At 40.6% G+C, this 23,189-nt stretch overlaps 1 protein-coding gene across 1 annotated transcript; it reads left to right on the top strand.

The window, feature by feature from the left end:
- Positions 1 to 5,505: 5,505 nt before the first annotated feature.
- LOC129839760 (zinc finger protein 23-like) lies at positions 5,506 to 21,914 on the top strand. The gene is made up of 4 exons (XM_055907392.1): positions 5,506 to 6,147; positions 6,614 to 6,711; positions 6,847 to 7,024; positions 17,810 to 21,914. The coding sequence occupies exons 1-4, from the start codon at positions 5,859 to 5,861 to the stop codon at positions 18,583 to 18,585; spliced, it is 1,341 nt and encodes a 446-aa protein (XP_055763367.1). The 5' UTR covers positions 5,506 to 5,858; the 3' UTR covers positions 18,586 to 21,914.
- The last annotated feature ends 1,275 nt before the right edge of the window (positions 21,915 to 23,189 follow it).

The raw sequence follows: 23,189 nt of genomic DNA, 5'->3' as shown, positions 1-23,189 counted from the left end.
CTCTTTAAGATACAAATCATCCTGTAAACCAGGGGTGGGCAACTCCAGTCCTCGGGGGCCTGATTGGTGTCACACTTTTTCTCCCTCCCTAGCAAACACAGCTGATTAATCAAACTGCATTCTAAACTGAAGATCATGAATTGTTGATTATTGGAGTCAGGTGTGTTAGCTGGGGCAAAACTGTGACACTAATCAGGCCCTCGAGGACTGGAATTTCCCAACCCCGCTGTAAACAATAGAGCAAATGCATCACATTCACATAGCACTTGATTATCTGTAGTGCTTTACACTGAGTCTACAAAACATTAAGAACACCTGCTCCTTCCATGACTTAGACTGATCAGGTGAATCCATGTGAAAGCTATGATCCCAAGTTAAATCCACTTCAATCAGTGTAGATGAAGGGGGGAGACAGGTTAAATGAGGATTTTTAAGCCTTGAGACAAATGAGACATGGATTGTGTATGTGTGCCATTCAGTGGGTGAATTGGCAAGACAGAATATTTAAGTGTCTTTGAACAGGGGATGGTAGTAGGTGCCAGGTGCACCGGTTTGTGTCAAGAACTGCAAAGTTGCTGGGTTTTCCAGCTCAACAGTTTCCCATGTTTACCAAGAATGGTCCACCACCCTAACAGTGGCGGTCAGTGCCATTTAAAATGAGGCAGGACGATTTGTTTTTTCATGAGCATGGCCTTAATTGTATTACACCATATTAGAAGAGTGTCATTCATATTTCACTCACCCTGTTCAATGTAACTGCAAAAGGTTTAGGCTTCTACATGATACTAACATTCCCCCTATACCCATCCTGAGGTTGCTACAACCCCACCTATGAATTAAAGTTTACAATGTAGGTGCAGACAGGTCGAGAGCAAATTTGAGGTGACAGACAGTGAAACATGGACAGACAGTGACACATTCAATACCACCTTGCACACTCTTGCCTGCATCTAGCTGAAATACGGTGTAATCATTAGTCCAACAGTTGCAAACAAGAGTTTCTATTGGACAAATTCAGGTATGTTTATCTCCATTTTGTTCCGTTTAAGAAATGTTTTTCAACAACAATCGGAGGAATGTGTGGTCTGTCATGAAGTTTAAGTAGCCTATATTTGATGTGATATATTCCTTTACACACTGGGAGAAGAATGTGTGTTCTCTCATGAACTTTAAGTAACCTATATTTGATGTGATATATTCCTTTCGAGACAGGATTGTGTCACGGATCTGTGGAAGTGGACCAAAGCATTTCTGCAGCATTGCAGGTCCCAAAAAACACAAGGGCCTCGATCATTCTTAAAAGGAAGTAGTTTGGAACCACCAAAACCCACCAAGACTCTTCGGAGGAGAAGGGCCTTGGTCAGGGAGGTGACTAAGAACCCGATGGTCACTGACAGAGCACCAGAGTTCCTCTGTGGAGATGGGAATACCTTCCCAAAGGACAACCATCTCTGCAGCACTCCACCAATCAGGCCAATCGGGCCAAGGTTCACCTTCCAACAGGACAACAACCCTAAGCACACAGCCAAGACAAAGCTGAAGTGGCTTCGGGACAAGTCTAGGAATGTCCTTGAGTGGCCCAGACAAAGCCCGGACTTGAACCTGATCGAACATCTCTGGAGAGACCTGAAAATAGGTGTGCAGCAATGCTCCCAATCCAACCTGACAGAGCTTGAGAGGATCTGCAGAGAATGAGAGAAACTCCCCAAATACAGGTGTGCCAAGCTTGTAGCGTCATACCCAAGAAGACTCGAGGCTGAAAATTAGGAAAATAATTAGGCTGTATATAGCTTGATTAAACACGTTTCCATTCAAAGTTTTTATGTGAATAAAGTCATAACGTATAAAACTTCTCACGACAGATGTGATGGAAACAGTCTGACACATACAACCACACAGTTACACATGGAGTAAAACAAACATACAGTCAATAATACAGTAGAAAAATAAGTCTATATACAATGTGAGCAAGTGAGGTGAGATAAGGGAGGTGAAGGCAAAACAAAACAAATGCAATAAATATACATTGTAAACAAACGGTATATATTTATATTCCAGACTCTTGACATTAATCGTTCTACTATTTCTATATTTCTAAATCCTTAAAATACATTGTGGGGATTTGCATGTATTGTTTTGTGAGATATTACTGCGCTGTTTCACTACACCTGCGATATCAGAGAAATATGTATATGAGACCAATAACATTTAATTTGATTTGATCTGTGGTCAGATGTGTGCAGACAACAGATGGTGTTTATGGTGCAGAGGACTGTGGACTCAGTGTAGGACATCCCAGCCACTTGGCAGTGTTAACATAACAACAATACACGGGACGAGACCCGTAATGACAATACACGGGACGAGACCCGTAATGACAATACACGGGACGAGACCCGTTACGACAATACACGGGACGAGACCCGTAATGACAATACACGACGAGACCCGTAACGACAATACACGACGAGACCCGTAACGACAATACACGGGACGAGACCCGTAATGACAATACACGGGACGAGACCCGTAATGACAATACACGGGACGAGACCCGTTACGACAATACACGGGATGAGACCCGTAATGACAATACACGACGAGACCCGTAACGACAATACACGGGACGAGACCCGTAACAACAATACACGGGACCAGACCCGTAACGTCAATACACGGGACGAGACCCGTAAAGACAATACACGGGACGAGACCCGTACTGACAATACACGGGACGAGACCCTTAATGACAATACTTGGGACGAGACCCAAAATGACAATACACGGGACGAGACCCGTAATGACAATACAAAAAAACTAAGTATATGTTGTTTTATAGATTGCACAAAAATAATTAATGATTTAAGTGTATGTAAATTGTATGGTGTATCTGATGTTAAGCTGTTTTAAAAAAAAACATATTTATGAGTTAGTTCATTAAGATGCTGAGTTTGAGTTTAAGGCTGGGTTTCTGTATAGACATGAAGCTGTCTTTAAAAAACCATATTGATGAGTTAGTTAATTAAGATGCTGAGTTGGGGTTTTAGGCTGGGTTTCTGTCTAGACGTTAAGCTGTCTTTTAAAAAACATATTGATGAGTTAGTTCATTAAGATGCTGAGTTTAAAAAGGGTCTTCTATAGAAATAGGTCAGGCCTCTTGCTTAATAGTACAAAGCAGATCATTCAATCGATGTTCTTACTGGTCCTAGACTATGGTGACATCATCTATATGAATACAGCTGCCACTTCATTAAAAGCCATTAGATGCATTTGACCATAATGCACTTTGTTTTATTCTGGGTACAGGTTCAGTACACATCCCTGCATTCTCCATCAGGAAGTAGGCTGACCCTCTTTGTGGTCACGTAGGTCCATTCATTGCTCTCTTTGCATTTATAAATCTCTTTGACAGTAACTCCCTCTGTAGCTAACATCTACAATAACCATTAGAGGTAAGAGTTGGTGTTATCATACACAGTCTCAGGGATGGCTAGCTCTGGGAATTCCTTTGGTCTGTACAGAGTTAGGTAAATCTGCTCTTAGCACCTTACTTGTGGAATAATCTCCAAACTTCTCTAAAAGTTGATGTTTTGGTGCCTCTAGGTTAATTCAGACTGCTGATTGAGGACCGGTTACAACTTACTTACAAAACCTTTAAAGGAGTTCATGAAACCATTCAGTCATGGATGTATGTAAACATATTTAGCAGGTATTGCTTGTTACAGAAGACTACTGTTGTACATTGAATAGTCATTCATCACTGTTACACCTCCTTGATGTGATGGTTTTCTATGTCTGTACATAGTGTGAATAGTGGTTTCCAAAAAGGTATTACCCCCCTAAACCAGAATGATAAATGACCTTTATGATCTTTTGTACCACTATTACTTTAGGGTTCGAATCCCCCTCTGTCAACATCCACACTGTGAACACCACATCTGTAACATTCATGAACCTTCACTATCTTCATCCCTAAACTAGCAACAATAACTATTGTCTATTGTTATTCTCAATGACCTTCCTGGCCATATGAAAGTCTTGCTAAATACAATGTTTTCATGTCTTTGATTATGCAAACATTTGTTTATTAGATTATATTTCTCATTAAGAATAGTGTTGTTTTAATTCTATATGGGTCACGCCTTGCTTTGGTCAGGTGTTCTCTTATGGGTCAATGATTTTAATTCGAATATATCAATGATGCTCTCTCCTCAACCACTTCCAGTGCCTTTGGGAAGGATTCAGACCCCTTGACGTTGTCCACATTTTGTTATGATACAGTCTTATTCTAAAATGGATTAAATAAAACTATTTCCTCAGAAATCTACACACAATACCCCATAATGATAAAGCGATAAAAGACTTTTAGACATTTTAGCAAATTTATTAAAAACAAAAAACATACATATTATTTACATAAGTTTTCAGACCCTTTGCTCTAATACTCGGAATTGAGCTCAGATGCAGATGTTTCCATTGATCATCCTTGAGATATTTCTACAGCTTGATTGGAGTCCACCTGTGGTAAATTAAATTATTATTGGGTATTGTGTGTCGATTGATGAGGAAACATTTTAAGTAATACATTTTAGAATAAGCTGTAATGTAACAAAATGTGGAAAAAGTCAAGGGGTCTGAATACTTTCCGAATGCACTGTACAAACATCCCATTGAATATTCACCTCACTTTTGAAAAGCTCTATGGGGAAGAAAGGATTCCCAGATGATCTTTTAGATGTTCTGTCTTCAGGATGTTCTGGGTTGATGGCTGTTGGAGAGGGGAGGGGCAGTTGAGTGAGCTGGGGCCTTTTATGGCCCTGCCTCTGGGAGCCTGACAGCTTGTGACATGATGAGAGAGAGTGAGAGATGGCCTACCTGTAAGATATTTTGTGCTATAAACATACTTCTATTTGAAGAGGTTTTTGACCATTCAGGGACCTAATCTTTAATTTATATTCTACGTTTAGTTTTTCAAGGTTTCTGATTGTCGCTGTTTTTCTGGTTTTCTCTTCCAAAATCACACTGTTAATAGAAAAACAACAACATTGGATGTTCTAAGTCCACAACAATAATTAAACCACATCAGGAGACCACTTTTGAAGTCTGAGAAAAATATTTGAGATATCTGAGAAGATATTTTCATTTTTTGGGTGTAGATAACGACAACTTGCAGGCAGTAGGGTCAGAATAACTATGGCAAAAATGAATACAAATTATACCACCAGATGAGCCTTTGTCAATTTAGCTCGGAATATGCCACCCTCTTCAATCTGTCACCTAATCCTGCCTATTGGGCAGACCAGCCCTGGAGGAAAGTATTGGCTGTAAGAAGGAAGAGAAAACATAACATCTGGTTGTTTTTAAATGACTTCTTATGACATTGTTTGCCAGAATAAACATTGTAATGGGGATTTTTCCCAGTCTGCGTTACCCACTCCAGGCAGCAGACGGCGATATGAGTCTTTCAGTTGATGGTTCTTGTGTGACGTATAATCTAGTGGACGGGACGGGAGGATTCTTCAACAGCGACAAAAGGCTTCTGATTCACCAACCGCGGTGGTTTGCTAGCGAACATAAAACCGAACCATTTAAGATCTTTAGACCATTATTGTGTATATTAATCTTAGTGTTTTAGAACATCATTATGTTTACGTATCTACTTGTTCATTTAAACTCAATTTGCTTATTACATTAGCAAATGTGTTACATTGGTACTGCGCTAGGCTAATCTCCCTGAGCATTTTTTATTTGTATTTATTTCACCTTTATTTAACCTAGTAGAGTAGTTGAGAACAAATTCTCATTTACAACTGCGACCTGGCATGAGCTTACTAAACTAGACGGAGAAAGAAGCTCTGATGAAAGGAGAGGAAGAAGCTTTCAGGATGAAAAAGGAGGAAGAGGAGGCGATCACATTGAAAGAAGAAGAGGATGATATTACAGTGAAAGAGGAAGATGGGAAAGAGGTTGTCAGAGTGGAAAAAGAGGTAGAAGCTTTCGGAATCAAAAAGGAGGAAGATGCCATAACATTGAAAGAAGAGGAAGAACCTTTTAGAGTAAAAGAGGAAGAGGAGGCTATCTCAATAAAAGAGGAGGAAGACGTTTTGGGAGTGAAAAAGGAGGCGACTGAAGATCCGATTACCACCAGTGAGTACTGTCTTAAAAGCAGGGGCACAAACTGTGCAGTTGTTGAACTAATGTGTGGTTTTTAAGGGGCATTCTACTGAGGTTTTGCACTTTAATATGTTGTTCACTACTGTAGGAATTGTTTCAGGGTCAATCTGCCATTGATACATATATTTTTTGGACTTTTAAATTAGATATATTGAATTCTCCAGGTGGTCTACATTACAGTGCACCTCATCTAATATAACAGGCTTTAAAAATGCAATATTGATGCATAATTTCCTACTTAAATGTCAAAGGGACGTAAAAGGCACCCATTTAGTGGAACGACCCTTTTACATTTACAACACAAACAATATTCGACAAAATCATGATGAAAGTGCCCATTTTAGGCCCTTTTTAGGCATATTCATGCCTCTTGTAAGACTCTATGATTGTAATAGATGGTCATAAGTTTACAATCTGTTTGATGTTCTCATTCACACAGGAGAGAGACATGACTATTGTCAATCCTCTGGGGAGCCTCAACAACATCCTGATGCTGAGGAGGCAGAGAAGAGTCTCTCCAGATCAGAACACCAGATGGTACAGCTTGGTCTGGTCTAGCATACAGCTTGCTCTATCTGGGTCTGGGCTGGGTTTCTGTAAAGCACTTTATGACAACAGTGACATCAGCATCCATAATGATATGTGTCTGTGTCCCCTCTTTATGGTTACCAGGACAACGCTAGCCCTTCCTCCCTCCCGGAGTCCCCGTGTCATGCCTCTCCCGGTAGCGCAGTACTGCTGGGTATGAAGAGGTTGTCTGTGCTGCTGGTGGACTGCAGGAAAACAACGGGGCTGAGTGGAACTGTGAGAGGAGGAGAAGAGAAGAAAGGATCAGATTTGACACATCAAAGTAAGTGCTGAAGTTTAGTTTGAACAAATACAATAGATCTGCCCACTGGTATCTGTTACCAGGACAACCAGCAGAGTTATGTTAGTTGACAGGAAGATAGACTGGTGGATATGGATGTTATGAATATCATAACACTGAAAAAGGATTCTGCCAATGAAAAGAGAGAAACCAATAGACCATATAAAACCTTGATGAAAGTTAGCTTTAGAGAGAAAGTTAAAAGATGATCCAATGTAAGATGCTTGTTTTACAAAAACTTTTCCTTAAAACATGGATGTTACATTGCCTGTCCCAGTCAACCCCCCTATCTTTACAAGACTGTAGAACAGGCAAACTAAACTCCAGACACTGTTAATTAATTAACTAATACTGGAGGAAAGCTGTGATCAGGCTGCCCACTCAAGAGAAAGCTTCAAACTGTAACCAGTGCCGTCAACCTTGTTCAGGTTATCAGTCAACCTACCAGGGTAGTTACAAACAGTAGAGGAATGAAATCATCAACATGTTTTGATCATATCTTTACTGATGCTGCAGAAATGTGTTTGAAAGCAGTATCCAGATCCATCAGATGTAGTGATCACAATATAGTAGCCGTGTCTAGGAAAACCACAGTTCCAAAGGCTGGGCCTAATATTGTGTGAAAGAGTTCGTACAATAAGTTTTATAGTGATTCCTATGTTGTTGATGTAAATAATATTTTTTGGTCCGTGGTGTGTAATGATGAGCAACCAGACGCTGCCCTTGACACATTTGAAAATGCTTATCCCAGTTACTAATCAGCATGCACCCATTAAGAATATTACTGTAAACACTGTTAAATCCACGTGGATTGGTAAGGAATTAAAAAATGGTATGATGAATTGGCTAAAGAGATGGCAAATAGGTCTGGCTGTATAACTGATTGGCAAACGTATTGCAAATAGAGAAATCATGTGACTAAATAAAAAGAAGAAGAAACTACACTATGAAACAGATAAATGACATGAAGAATGATAGTAAAAAAAATGGAGCATCTTCAATTAAATTTTGGGAAAAAAAATCAATGTCACCGGTGTCTGACAACGTGGATGGAAAATTGAGGATAATAGCGGCCGATATTGCGACTCCTACAGTATATCCCAAAAGTGAGTACGCCCCTCACATTTTTGTAAATATTTGGGTATATCTTTTCATGTGACAACACTGAAGAAATGACACTTTGCTACAATGTAAAGTAGTGAGTGTACAGCTTGTATAACAGTGTACATTTGCTGTCCCCTCAAAATAACTCAACACACAGCCATTAATGTCTAAACCGCTGGCAACAAAAGTGAGTACACCCCTAAGTGAAAATATCCAAATTGGTCCCAAAGTGTCAATATTTTGTATGGCCACCATCATTTTCCAGCACTGCCTTAACCCTCTTGGGCATGGAGTTCACCAGAGCTTCACAGGTTGACACTTGAGTCCTCTTCCACTCCTCCATGACGACATCACAGAGCTGGTGGATGTTAGAGACCTTGCACTCCTCCACCTACCGTTTGAGGATGCCCCACAGATGCTCAATAGGGTTTAGGTCTGGAGACATGCTTTGCCAGTCCATCACCTTTACCCTCAGCTTCTTTAGCAAGGCAGTGGTGGTCTTGGAGGTGTATTTGGGGTCGTTATCATGTTGGAATACTGCCCTGCGGCCCAGTCTCCGAAGGGAGGGGATCATGCTCTGCTTCAGTATGTCACAGTACATGTTGGCATTCATGGTTCCCTCAATGAACTGTAGCTCCCCAGTGCCGGCAGCACTCATTCAGCCCCAGACCATGACACCCTCACCACCATGCTTGACTGTAGGCAAGACACACTTGTCTTTGTACTCCTCACCTGGTTGCCGCTACACACGCTTGACACCATCTGAACCAAATACTTTTATCTTGGTCTCATCAGACCACAGGACATGGTTCCAGTAATCCATGTCCTTAGTCTGCTTGTCTTCAGCAAACTGTTTGCGGGCTTTCTTGTGCATCATCTTTAGAAGAGGTTTCCTTCTGGGACCACAGCCATGCAGACCAATTTGATGCAGTGTACGGCGTATGGTCTGAGCACTGACAGGCTGACCCCCCACCCCTTCAACCTCTGCAGCAATGCTGGCAGCCCTCATACGTCTATTTCCCAAAGACAACCTCTGGATATACGCCAAGCACGTGCATTCAACTTCTTTGGTCGACCATGGCGAGGCCTGTTCTGAGTGGAACCTGTCCAGTTAAACCTCTGTATGGTCTTGGCCACCGTGCTGCAGCTCAGTTTCAGGGTCTTGGCAATCTTCTTATAGCCCAGGCCATCTTTATGTAGATCAACAAATATTTTTTTCAGATCCTCAGAGATTTTTTTGCCATGAGGTGCCATGTTGAACTTCCAGTGACCAGTCAGTATGAGGGAGTGTGAGAGCGATGACACCAAATTTAACACACCTGCTCCCCATTCACACCTGAGACCTTGTAACACTAAAGAGTCACATGACACCGGGGAGGGAAAATGGCTAATTGGGCCCAATTTGGACATTTTCACTTAGGGGTGTACTCGCTTTTGTTGCCAGCGGTTTAGACATTAATGGCTGTGTGAGTTATTTTGAGGGGACAGCAAATTTACACTGTTATACAAGCTGTACACTCACTACTTTACATTGTAGCAAAGTGTCATTTCTTCAGTGTTGTCACATGAAAAGATATACCCAAATATTTACAAAAATGTGAGGGGCGTACTCACTTTCGTGATATACTGTATTTGCCTTGTCTTTAATGTAAGCCTACTAGAAAGTGTGTGCCCTCAGGCCTGGAGGGAAGCTAAAGTCATTCCACTAACCAAGAATAGTAAAGCTCCCTTTACTGGCTTAAATAGCCGACCAATCAGCGTATTACCAACCCTTACATTTTTTGGAAAAAATAGATTGGCCAGATACAATGCTATTTTACAGTTAACAAATTGAGACTTTCAGCTTATAGGGAAGGACATTCAATAAGCATAGCACTTACAAATGACTGATTGGCTGAGAGAAGTTGATGACGATAGAAATATTGTTTGGGCTGTTTTGTTAGACTTCATTGCGACTTTTGACAGTATCGATCATAGTCTGCTGCTGAAAAAAAACATATGGCTTTACACCCCCTGCTATATTGTGGATAAAGAGCTTTAAAAAAAATGTAACCTTTATTTAACTAGGCAAGTTGGTTAAGAACAAATTCTTATTTTCAATGACGGCCTAGGAACAGTGGGTTAACTGTCTTGTTCAGGGACAGAACGACGGAGTTTTACCATGTCAGCTCGGGGATTCGATCCAGCAACCTTTTGGTTACTGGCCTAACGCTCTAACCACTAGGCTACCTGCCGCCCCAGAGCTACCTGTCTAACAGAACACAGAGAGTGTTCTTTAATGGAAGCCTGTACAACAAAATCAAGGTAGAATTAGGAATTCCACAGGGCAGCTGTTTGGCACCTGCTTGTTTCAATCTTTACCAACGACATGCCAACGACATTTGAGTAAAGCCAGTGTGTCTATGTATGCGGATGACTCAACACTGTACACGTCAGCTACTACAGCGACTGAAATGACAGCAACACTTAACAAAGAGCTGCAGTGAGTTTCAGAATGGGTGGCAAGGAATAGTTATTTAGTCCTAAATATTTCAGATGACCTTCAGTTACATGGCCTACTATGCTAATTCTGTAGCGGTATTGTTAGAGGGGGGTAAAGATAAAGATTTTGTTGGGGAGCCAGGCAGGTATTAACCCTAGTTATTAAAGTTAGTTATTACGTATTATAACATTATTATTCTTATTAAATATTATTCAAACCGAATGGATGAGAGTAGGATAGATAGAGTAGCGCTTCCAGACACATTCTAAACATGATAGGGTCTTAAAGGAGGATTTTAGCATCTAATGATGAAACATGATGGAGTCTTAAAGGAGGACTGTAGCATCTAATGATGAAACATGATGGAGTCTTAAAACTTCTTATGGCTGCAATCCCGGTAACGGGATGATATGACAACAGCCAGTGAAAGTGCAGGGCGCCAAATTAAAAAAACTGAAATCTCATAATTAAAATTCCTCAGACATTCATGTGTCTTATATCATTTTAAAGGTAATCTTGTTGTTAATCCCACAAGTGTCCGATTTCAAATAGGCTTTTCAGCGAAAGCACTACAAACGATTATGTTAGGTCACCACAAAACCACAATAATCACAGCCATTTTTTCCAGCTAAAGATAGCTTCACAAAATCCTGAATAAGGATAAAATGAATCACTAACCTTCGATTATTTTCATCAGATGACACTCATAGGACTTCATGTTACACAATACATGCATGTTTTGTTTGATTAAATTCATATTTATATAAAAAATCTGAGTTTACATTGAGGCGACTAGATTCACTAGTTGCAAAAACATCAAGTGACTTTGTATAGCCACATCGTTTCAACAGAAATACTCATCATAAATAGATGATAATACAAGTTTTACACATGGAATTATAGATATACCTCTCCTTAATGCAGTACAGTTCCCGCTCAGCCCAGTCAAAACTGTTCGCTGCTCTGGCACCCCAATGGTGGAACAAACTCCCTCACGACGCCAGGTCAGCGGAGTCAATCACCACCTTCCGGAGACACCTGAAACCCCACCTCTTTAAGGAATACCAAGGATAGGATAAAGTAATCCTTCTAACCCCCCCCCTTAAAATAATTAGATGCACTAATGTAAAGTGGTTGTTCCACTGGATATCATAAGGTGAATGCACCAATTTGTAAGTCGCTCTGGATAAGAGCGTCTGCTAAATGACTTAAATGTAATGTAAATGTAAATGCAACCGCTGTGTCAGATTTAAAAAAATCTTTACGGAAAAAGAAACCCACGCTATAATCTGAGACGGCGCTCAAAAGTAAAACACCAGAGCCGCAAAGATGGCGTCAACATAAACAAGAAAATATATGATAAATATTCCCTTTGATGATCTACATCAGAAAGCACACCAGGAATCCCAGGTCCACAATAAATGTTTGTTTTGTTCGAAAAATTATCTGTTATTTATGTCTAAATACCTTCTTTTGTTAGCGCGTCTGGTTTACATATCCAAACACTAATTCTGGTCAGCGTTATATCGGACAAAAAGTGATATTACCGGTCGAAGAAACATTTCAAACTAAGTACACAATCAATCATTAGGATGTTTTTAACATATAGCTTCAATAAAGTTCCAACATGAGTATTCTTTCTTGTCTTCGTGATAAATGGAACGCAAGTGACTCCCATGAGGAAAAAGCATGATCAGAAAATGGCTGCTTGATGGACACCTGACTGATTCTGCTCTCATTCTCTCCCATAACATCATAGAAGTCTCATTATAATTTATATTGATGGTTGACATCTAGTGGAACCCATAGGCAGTGCAAACTCATATCTCAAGGGAATTTCTTTAGGGACTCTGGTGAATACATACAAGCTCAGATTTCTGACTTCCTGTTTTGATTTCAACTGAGGATTTTGCCTGCCAATATGAGTTCTCACAGACATAATTCAAACAGTTTTAGAAACTTTAGAGTGTTTTCTATCCAATACTAATAATAATATGCAAATATTCGCAACTATGACTGAGGAGCAGGCCGTTTGATATGGGCACCTTTCATCCAAGCTACCCCCCCCCCCCCCTTAAAATAATTAGATGCACTAATGTGAAGTTGTTGTTCCACTGGATATCATAAGGTGAATTCACCAATTTGTAAGTCGCTCTGGATAAGAGCGTCTGCTAAATGACTTAAATGTAATGTAAATGTAAATGCAACCGCTGTGTCAGATTTCAAAAAAGCTTTACGGAAAAAGCAAACCATGCAATAATCCGAGTACGGCGCTCAGACACAAGCCATGCAGATACCCGCCATGTTGTTGAGTCAGAAATAGCGTTTTAAATATTCACTTTGATGATCTTCATCAGAATGCTCTCCCAGGAATCCTAGTTCAACAATAAATGTTTGTTTTCTTCGATAAAGTCCATCATTTATGTCCAAATACCTCCTTTTGTTAGCGCGTTTGGTAAACAAATCCAAACTCATGAGGCGCGGGCAAGTCCAGGCGAAAGTTCTGATGAAAAGTTCAAAAATGTATATTAAAGTTCGTAGAAAAATGTCAAACGATGTATAGAATCAATCTTTAGGATGTTTTTAACATAAATCTTCAATAATGTTCCAACCAGAGAATTCCTTTGTCTTTAGAAATGCAATGGAATGCTGGTCGCTCTCACTTGTAGGCGCGTGATCAGCTCATGCCACTCTGGCAGATCTCTGGTTGAAACAGCTCTCATTCCCCCCTCCTTCACAGTAGAAGCATCAAACAATGTTCTAAGACTGTTGACATCTAGTGGAAGCCTTAGGAAGTGCAATATGACCCCATAGACACTGTACATTCGATAGGCAATGAGTTAAACTACAAACCTCAGATTTCCCATTTCCTGGTTGGATTTTTCTCAGGTTTTTGCCTGCCATTTGAGTTCTGTTATACTCAGACATAATTCAAACAGTTTTAGAAACTTCAGAGTGTTTTCTATCCAATATTACTAATAATATGCATATATTAGCTTCTGGGCCTGAGTAGCAGAACGTTTTCTCTGGGAGCGCTTTTCATCTGAACGTGAAAATGCTCCCCCCTTATCCCAAACAGGTTAAGTACTGCAGTGCATCTCCTCCTCATGGACTGCACCAGATTTGACAGTACTTGCTGTGAGATGTTACCCCACTCTTCCACTAAGGCACCTGCAAGTTCCCGGACATTTCTGGTGGGAATGGCCCTAGCTCTCACCCTCTGATCCAACAGGTCCCAGACGTGCGCAATGGGATTGAGATCCGGGCTCTTCGCTGGCCATGGCAGAACACTAACATTCCTGTCTTGCAGGAAATCATGCACAGAAGGAGCAGTATGGCTGGTGGCATTGTCATGCTGGAGGGTCATGTCAGGATGAGCCTGCAGGAAGGGTACCACATGAGGGAGGAGGATGTCTTCCCTGTAACGCACAGCGTTGAGATTGCCTGCAATGACAACAAGCTCAGTCTGTTGATGCTGTGACACACCGCCCCAGACCATGACGGCCCCTCCACCTACAAATCGATCCCGCTCCAAAGTGCAGGCCTCGGTGTAACGCTCATTCCTTCAACGATAAACGCGAATCCGACGATAAACGTGAATCCGACCATCACCCCTAGAGACAGAACCGCGACTTGTTAGTGAAAAGAACTTTTTGCCAGTCCTGTCTGGTCCAATGACGGTGGGTTTGTGCCCAGAGGCGACGTTGTTGCCGGTGATGTCTGGTGAGGACCTGCCTTTCAACAGGCCTACAAGCCCTTTGTCCACAATTGAATGAGAGAGGCTGGACTGTCTGAGCTAGAGGTCGACCGATTAATCGGAATGGTCAATTAATTAGGGCCGATTTAAAGTTTTCATAATCGTAAATCGGTATTTTTGGGTGCCGATTTGCCCAATTATTTTTTTTTGCTACCTTTAATTAACTAGGCAAGTCAGTTAAGAACACATTCTTATTTTCAATGACGGCCTAGGAACGGTGAGTTAACTGCCTTGTTCAGGGGCAGAACGACAGATTTTCACCTTGTCAGCCCGGGGTTTCCAATCTTGCAACATTACAGTTAACTAGTCCAACGCAATAACGACCTGCTTCTATCTCGTTCCACTCCACAAGGAGACTGCCTGTTACGCAAATGCAGTAAGCCAAGGTAAGTTGCTAGCTAGCATTAAACTTATCTTATAAAAAACAATCAATCATAACCACTAGTTAACTACACATGGTTGATGATATTACTAGGTATTATCTAGCGTGTCCTGCGTTGCATATAATCTGACTGAGCATACAAGCATACAAGTATCTACGTTTCTGACTGAACGGTGGTAGGCAGAAGCAGGCGCGTAAGCATTCATTCAAAAAGCACTTTTGTGCGTTTTGCCAGCTGCTCTTTGTTGTGCGTCAAGCATTGCGCTGTTTATGACTTCAAGCCTATCAACTCCCGAGATGAGGCTGGTGTAGCCGAAGAGAAATGGCTAGCTAGTTAGCGCGCGCTAATAGCGTTTTAAACGTCACTCGCTCTGAGTCTTCTAGTAGTTGTTCCCCTTGCTCTGCATGGGTAGCGCTGCTTCGATGGTGGCTGTTGTCGTTGTGTTGCTGGTTCGAGCCCAGGGAGGAGCGAGGAGAGGGACGGAAGCTATACTGTTACACTTGCAATACTAAAGTGCCTATAAGAACATCCAATAGTCAAAGGTTAATGAAATACAAATGGTATAGAGGGAAATAGTCCTATAATTCCTATAATAACTACAACCTAAAACTTCTTACCTGGGAATATTGAAGACTCATGTTAAAAGGAACCACCAGCTTTCATATGTTCTCATGTTCTGAGCAAGGAACTGAAATGTTAGCTTTCTTACATAGCACATATTGCACTTTTACTTTCTTCTCCAACACTTTGTTTTTGCATAATTTAAACCAAATTGAACACGTTTCATTATTTATTGGTTTTATTGATGTATTATATTAAGTTAAAATAAGTGTTCATTCAGTATTGTTGTAATTTTCATTATTACAAATAAAATTAAAATAATCGGCCGATTAATCGGTATCAGCTTTTTTTGGTCCTCCAATAATCGGTATCGGCGTTGAAAAATCATAATCGGTCGACCTCTAGTCTGAGCACCAATGTAGGGATTGTGCGTTCCTGGTGTAACTTGGGCAGTTGTTGTTGCCATTCTGTACCTGTAGGTGTGATGTTCGGATGTACCGATCCTGTGCAGGTGTTGTTACACGTGGTCTGCCACTGCGAGGACGATACGCTGTCCGTCCTGTCTCCCTGTAGCGCTGTCTTAGGCGTCTCACAGTACGGACATTGCAATTTATTGCCCTGGCCACATCTGCAGTCCTCATGCCTCCTTGCAGCATGCCTAAGGCACGTTCACGCAGATGAGCAGGGTACCCTGGGCATCTTTCTTTTGGTGTTTTTCAGAGTCAGTAGAAAGGCCTCTTTAGAGTCCTACGTTTTCATAACTGTAACCTTAAAACCTCTACTTCATCACCCTCCCGGATCCGGGATCCTCCTCATCAAAAAAGCTGACTAGCCTAGCCTAACGGCACAGGGATATCATATAAGATAATTTTCATGAAATCACAAGTCCAATACAGCAAATGAAAGATAAACATCTTGTGAATCCAGCCATCATTTCCGATTTTTAAAATGTTTTACAACGAAAACACTATGTATTTCTATTAGCTAACCACAATAGCCAAACACACAACCGCATATTTTCACCATGTTTCCACCGCATAGGTAGCTTTCACAAAACCGACAAAATAGAGATAAAATGAATCACTAACCTTGAACAACTTCATCAGATGACAGTCTTATAACATGTTATACAATACATTTATGTTTTGTTCGAAAATGTGCATATTTGAGGTATAAATCATAGTTTTACATTGCAGCCACCATCAAAAATAGCAGCAAAGCAGCCAGAATAATTACAGAGAGCAACGTGAAATACATAAATACTCATCATAAAACATTTATGAAAAATACATGGTGTACATCAAATGAAAGATAAACATCTTGTGAATACAGCCAATATTTCCGATTTTTTAAAGTGTTTTACAGCGAAAACACAATATAGCGTTATATTAGCTTACTACAATAGCTAACACACAACAGCATTGCTTCAAGGCAAACGGTACCGATAACACAGTTCGACAGATATATGAAATAGCATCCCAAAATGGGTCCTACTTTTGGTGGTCTTCCATCAGAATGTTGTACAAGGAGTCCTTTGTCCAGAACCGTCGTTGTTTGGAATAAGAACGACTTCTTTCCCTCTTGAATTAGCAAGCGCACTGGCCAAGTGGTGCTAAGCTCTCCTTTGTGAACAAAGTCAAACAACGCAACACGCCTAACGCCCTGAATACATTTCAATAATCTTATAAACCTATATTGATTAAACATACTTTACGATGATATTGTGACATGTATCAAATAAAATCAAAGCCGGAGATAGTATTCGCCTATAACGACGGTTTTCCAGAAGGCGATTCCAGGTTCAACTTTGCGCTTTCGAAAATACAGGAAACGGCGGACCAGTCATTCCAAGAGGATTTATTCCACTTCAGAGCAAGATAATCCACTCATTTCTTCTCTCACTTCCGCTTGACATCTAGGGGAAGGTGTATGACATGTATGCATCTCAATACGTGTCATGCCCATTTATAGGCAAGCTCTTGAACAGAGACCTCCGATTTCAGAAACTCACTTCCTGTCAGGAAGTGGGCTGCAGAAGGAGTTCTGTTTCACTCAGAGAAATAATTCAAACGGTTTTAGAAACTAGAGAGTGTTTTCTATCCAATAGTAATAATAATATGCATATTGTACGAGCAAGAATTGAGTACGAGGCCGTTTGAAATGGGCACATTTTTCCAAGTTAGTCAATACGCCCCCTGCAGCCATAAGAAGTTAAGCGACGTCTGTCTCTTGAGTGTCCAAGAACGGTTTAGTTTTTTGTGTTCTGACTTGTAAAGCAGAATGAATAAAAAAGTAATGTTAACATTATCAGTAATTACCAGGAAACTCTAACATTTGTTTTAAAATCACACCAAGATTGTTAAAACTGGCCTTAGGTTATTGAGCGATCTGATTAGGATTTACCCTCGTAGCAAGGCCTATTTATCATGTGGAGGTTTCATTCAGGTCTCTTTTTTTAAAAAACACACTGTCTTTGGCAGGAGAAAGACCAGACTCAGAGGAACAGGAGCCAGGGACGTTCAAACCAACAAGAAGACACCAGTGTTCCCACTGTGTAAAGTGGTTTAACAAGTTAGGGAACCTGAAACAACATGAGAGAATACACACCGGGGAGAAGCCTTACCATTGCTCCCAATGTGGAATGAGTTTCAACCAGCCGGGGGAGCTGAAATGGCATGAGAGAATACACACAGGGGAGAAGCCTTACCATTGCTCCCAGTGTGGAAAGGATTTCAACCGGCCGGGGGTTCTGAAACAGCATGAGAGAATACACACAGGGGAGAAGCCTAACCACTGCTCCCAGTGTGGGAAGAGTTTTAGCAATTTAGGGAGCCTGAAAAGACATGAGAGAATACACACAGGGGAGAAGCCTTACCATTGCTCCCAGTGTGGAAGGAGTTTTGGCCATAAAGGAAACCTGAAAAAACATGAGCGAATGCACACATGGGAGAAGCCTTACCACTGCCCCCAGTGTGGAAAGTGTTTCAACCGGCCGGGGGATCTGGAACGGCATGAGAGAATACACACAGGGGAGAAGCCTTACCATTGCTCCCAATGTGGAAAGGGTTTCAACCGGCCGGGGGATCTGGAACGGCATGAGAGAATACACACAGGGGAGAAGCCTTACCACTGCTCCCAGTGTGGAAAGCATTTTAACCAGAAAGGACACCTGAACAAACATGAGAGAATACACACAGGGAGAAGCCTTACCACTGCTCCCAATGTGGATGGAGTTTCAACCATCCGGGGGAGCTGAAACGGCATGAGAGAATACACACAGGGGACTTGCTGTCTTATATTGTTGACTGATAATGATTACCTGTTTTTACCATATGATCTTGAATTGTACAAAGTATACTAAAACATATATTTGTATGTTTTTATTAGAAAACATGAATTGAATATGGAGTATGTCAGTTTGAATATAGAGTAGGTCAGATTCCATGTGTTTAAATGGTCCTTTTTTAACCTGTCTAGGATGAGGGTGCCGCTAGCGGAACTCCCCCCCCACCCCCACTGAAAAACCAGTGCCGCGAAATTCAAAACATTTTTTTTTTTTTAAATATTTAACTTTCACACATTAAAGTCCAATACAGCTAATGAAAGACACAGATCTTGTGAATCCAGCCAACATGTCCGATTTTTAAAATGTTTTACAGGGAAGACACAATATGTAAAGATGTAAATCTATCTACCTTATTTGTCCACCAACACCAGTAGCTATCACCAATTCGGCTAAACTAAGATATTTATAGCCCCTAACCAAGAAAAAAACTCATCAGATGACAGTCTAACATATTTATGGTATGGGATAGGTTTTGTTAGAAAAATGTGCATATTTCAGGTAGATGGCACAGGTTACAATTGCACCCACCGTCACAAATGGACTAGAATAACTACATAGAGCAACGTGTTTACCTACTTACTAATCATCAAACATTTCGTAAAAATACACAGCATACACTAATCGAAAGACACAGATCCTGTGAATACAGACAATATTTCAGATTTTCTAAGTGTCTTACAACGAAAACACAATAAATCGTTATATTAGCATAGCACAGGTGCAAACATTACCCCAGCATTAATTCTAGCCAAAGTGAGTGATAACGTAAACATCGCCAAAATATATTATTTTTTTCACTAACCTTCTCAGAATTCTTCAGATGACACCCCTGTAACATCACATTACAACATGCATATAGTTTGTTCGAAAATGTGCATATTTAGCCACCAAAATCATGGTTAGACAATGGGGAAAGTATCCCAGCTGGTGAGAAAATGTCCGTGCGCCATATTAGACAGTGATCTACTCGTATACATAAATACTCATAAACGTGACTAAAAAATATAGGGTGGACATCGATTGATAGACAATTTAATTCTTAATACAATCGCGGAATTACATTTTTTAAATTATCCTTACTTTTCAATACAGTTTGCGCCAAGCGAAGCTACGTCAAAAAACATGGCGTCCTAAGCCACTAACATTTTTCGACAGAAACACGATTTATCATAATACAAATTTCCTACTTTGAGCTGTTCTTCCATCAGTATCTTGGGCAAAGGATCCTTTCTTGGGTCTAATCGTCTTTTGGTGGAAAGCTGTCCTCTTGCCATGTGGAAATGCCAACTGCGTTCAGCATGAACTGGAAGCGTGCCCAGCGATTCACAGCGTTTCAGAAATAAATGTCCCAAAATCGCACTAAACGGATATAAATTGCTATAAAACGCTTTAAATGAACTACCTTATGATGTTTTTAACTCCTATAACGAGTCTTAACATGACCGGAGAAAGATTACTCCCAACACTAATGCTTGGAACAGGTGCGGGTCGGTGTCCTCCAGGCGCATGACGCAGCTCCAAAAGAGTGACTAGCTACAGGGTTTTTTAAATTATAGTGCCTGTGAACGCGCAATCGACCCCATTCAAATCGTCATCACGTAAAGGCATCCAGGGGAAGATGTAAGCAGTGTCCGTATACTCATAGGAATAACATTGGCTTTAAAACTGACTCCAGAACAGTGGCCAAAATTTCTGAAATCTGACTCCATGTCAGGGAAATTGCTGTAGAATGGGTTCTGTTCCACTTAGAGACAAAATTCCAACTCCTATAGAAACTATAGACTGTTTTCTATCCAATAATAATAATAATATGCATATTGTACGATCAAGAATTTTGTAGGAAGCCGTTTCAAAAATTACACGATTAGCATAAATAGTGACAACAGCGCCCCCAGCCTCAACAGGTTAAACTCTGTGTTTGTGTGTATCTGGGTGTCTTTCCTCCAGCACCACAGATATAAAGTGATATTTGGATGTGATGCATTTGTTCCGTTGTTTTCATTTGCAATGTTGGCCCACTGATGATTTAATTAAATGAAAATGTTCACAGACTCTGTATTGCAAAATGTTAATTGTATGTGTCCACATATCTGAGTATGTGACTTGTGGTGGATGAATCAGAATTAGTTGGGTAACATAGATAATTAAGATTTCTTATCTGCATAATATGCTCATGTGATATACTTGTTATTAGATTGTATCCCTTCGGACTCTGGTGTTGGCAGTTGCACTTCTTCCCTCAGCTGGGGCTCAGTCACCTGGGGCCCAGAGAGGGGAGAGGTCAGGCTTGTCTTTCACATGTCCCTGGTGCTATGCAGAATATCAGGAAGGGAAGAGGACAGGAGGGAACATTGTCTTCATATGTGAATGTATCTGTTAAACTATGTGAAGGGATGGTGTGAGTAATGGGGAACCAATTACTGGTTTCCACAATGTCTGTGCGCAAGTCACTGCCTCCTTTGGCATTGGGGGGAGGTGTATGGCAGTGTCTGGAACCATTGTATGGCCTCTCCGATGTTGCACTTATCCTGGGATAGTGTATGACCTAGAGGCTCACTCCCCTCTGTGAGCTTGTCCAGGAGTGGGGTCAAGAAGGGGTTTTACTTGAGATGGGAGTATTTAGAGTTGACAATTGAGTTATGCCATTGGATGAGTTGGTGTTTTTGTGCTATGAAGTACCAGGAACGAGATTAGTACATCGTCTTAGGGACCAAACTGAATGATAAATTATAGCGAATGCTATCTGGCTTCGGGATACTCCTTTGTCATTATAAAGTCTCACTTTGTAAACTGTTCCTAATATCTGTGGTTTATGTTGACTAGGGGGTGGATCTTTGCTATAAAAGATCTCAGTAGCCATTGTGTTGCCACTCTCAATGGTTCATTAGAAATAGTGAATTGTTGAAAGACATTGCAAAGATCTTATTATTAAAGATGTAGTTTAAGTATAACTCTGATTGGTGTGTGAAGTTTGTCTCTCCTCATTTGGTAATACAGAAATTAACCACCACAGACTAACCTTGTGAAACTGACCTATTATAATCTCCTGTTCCTGGGAGTATCATCCTGTGTTGCAAACCAGCTGCACCTGCGTCCTTGTATGAATACAGTCCCTCCCAGGAACAGGAAACTATAAAGATATGTGCTCATCACCCAATGCTTCAGGAATTCAGACTGTCTACACTGCGCTGTGTAACTGTTATTCTCTCTGAGCTCAAAAATAAAGAATCTTGGTTTGACTTGGACTCCAGCAGATCCTTATTTTATAATATCCACCTCAACTCTCCCACGGATTGCTGTTTATCATTGTCTCAATGAAGAGTTCTTTGTTTTATTTTCCTGGGGTCATTTACAAGCCTCCCACTGGTTGAATAAACTTTGTTTCCATGTCATTTCAACAAAACAAATCCATGTGATGATGTTTGATCAATGTGGGAAACTGATTGGATTTGTAAAAAGCCATGAACATCAGGTATTTTTAATTTTTCACGAACTGGCAACCTAAATCCAATGACAGGTGACATTTTGTGTTGATTTAATGTTGAATTCACTTTAGTTGACGAATCAAAGAAATGTAAATAGAAACTAGATGTTGAGCTGACGTCTGTGCCCAGTGGGCTGGTTTGAATAAGTAGCAGGTGTTGGATCAATATCCACCTTCGTTGCTAAGTTTCCATGCAATTTGTGCCAGATTTCCATGTGAATATTCTCAAATCTGCATGAAACAATATACACATTTTCCAATCAGAAATGTTTGCATCAAACAGACTTATTGTGGATAAAAGGCTTTGCGTTATGACGTAGTGCACAAGAAAAATAACGTTTGCTGTTAAATTCCCATGTACCGAATGAAAAATACAAGTTAAATTGGTTTCCATCACATTTTCAACTCCACTGATGGTTTTAAAAACTTGTGTAAAATAGAAAACGTGCTCTTGTCTCGTGCACTGTAGTCAGCAGCTCACATATACAGTGCTGGTAGGCTACCTACATGTTGAGATTATTATGGATGAGAGAGATATTATTTTATTTGTCAAATGGCAACCAAGCATCAATCATCATGTCACCAGAATAAGACCCTCAAAATGTATTGGAAAGGAGCATCAAGCTCATCACATGCAGTTTCACCACCCTGTGAAGTTCATAACTTATTTCATCTGTAGCCTAATAAACTACATGGGTTCCCAAGTCGTAGAGGGAGGACCACACAACATATCATCACGTGACTCCAAGTTAACTAAGATTTGATCGTTATTAAATCAATATTTGCGCATAAAGGATTAATGCCGCCATTTCTCGTTTATACATTTTTAATGACACAAAAAGACCCCACCATGTCAAACGAAATAACAGATCGTCTGTCGGCATTTATAAAAGTGTACAGGCTTAGCCTGTTTCCATCAGCCCCGTCATTACTTTGGAAATGGTTGGATCAATGTCCACCTTCATGATATGGATGAAGCCTGATTTGGAATGTCTGAGTAGTTCTATATGATGTCATAATACATCCCTCT

Source organism: Salvelinus fontinalis, chromosome 40, assembly GCF_029448725.1.
Source record: "Salvelinus fontinalis isolate EN_2023a chromosome 40, ASM2944872v1, whole genome shotgun sequence".
NCBI classification, from domain to species: domain Eukaryota; kingdom Metazoa; phylum Chordata; class Actinopteri; order Salmoniformes; family Salmonidae; genus Salvelinus; species Salvelinus fontinalis.
This window is presented reverse-complemented; position numbering and strand designations above follow the sequence as displayed.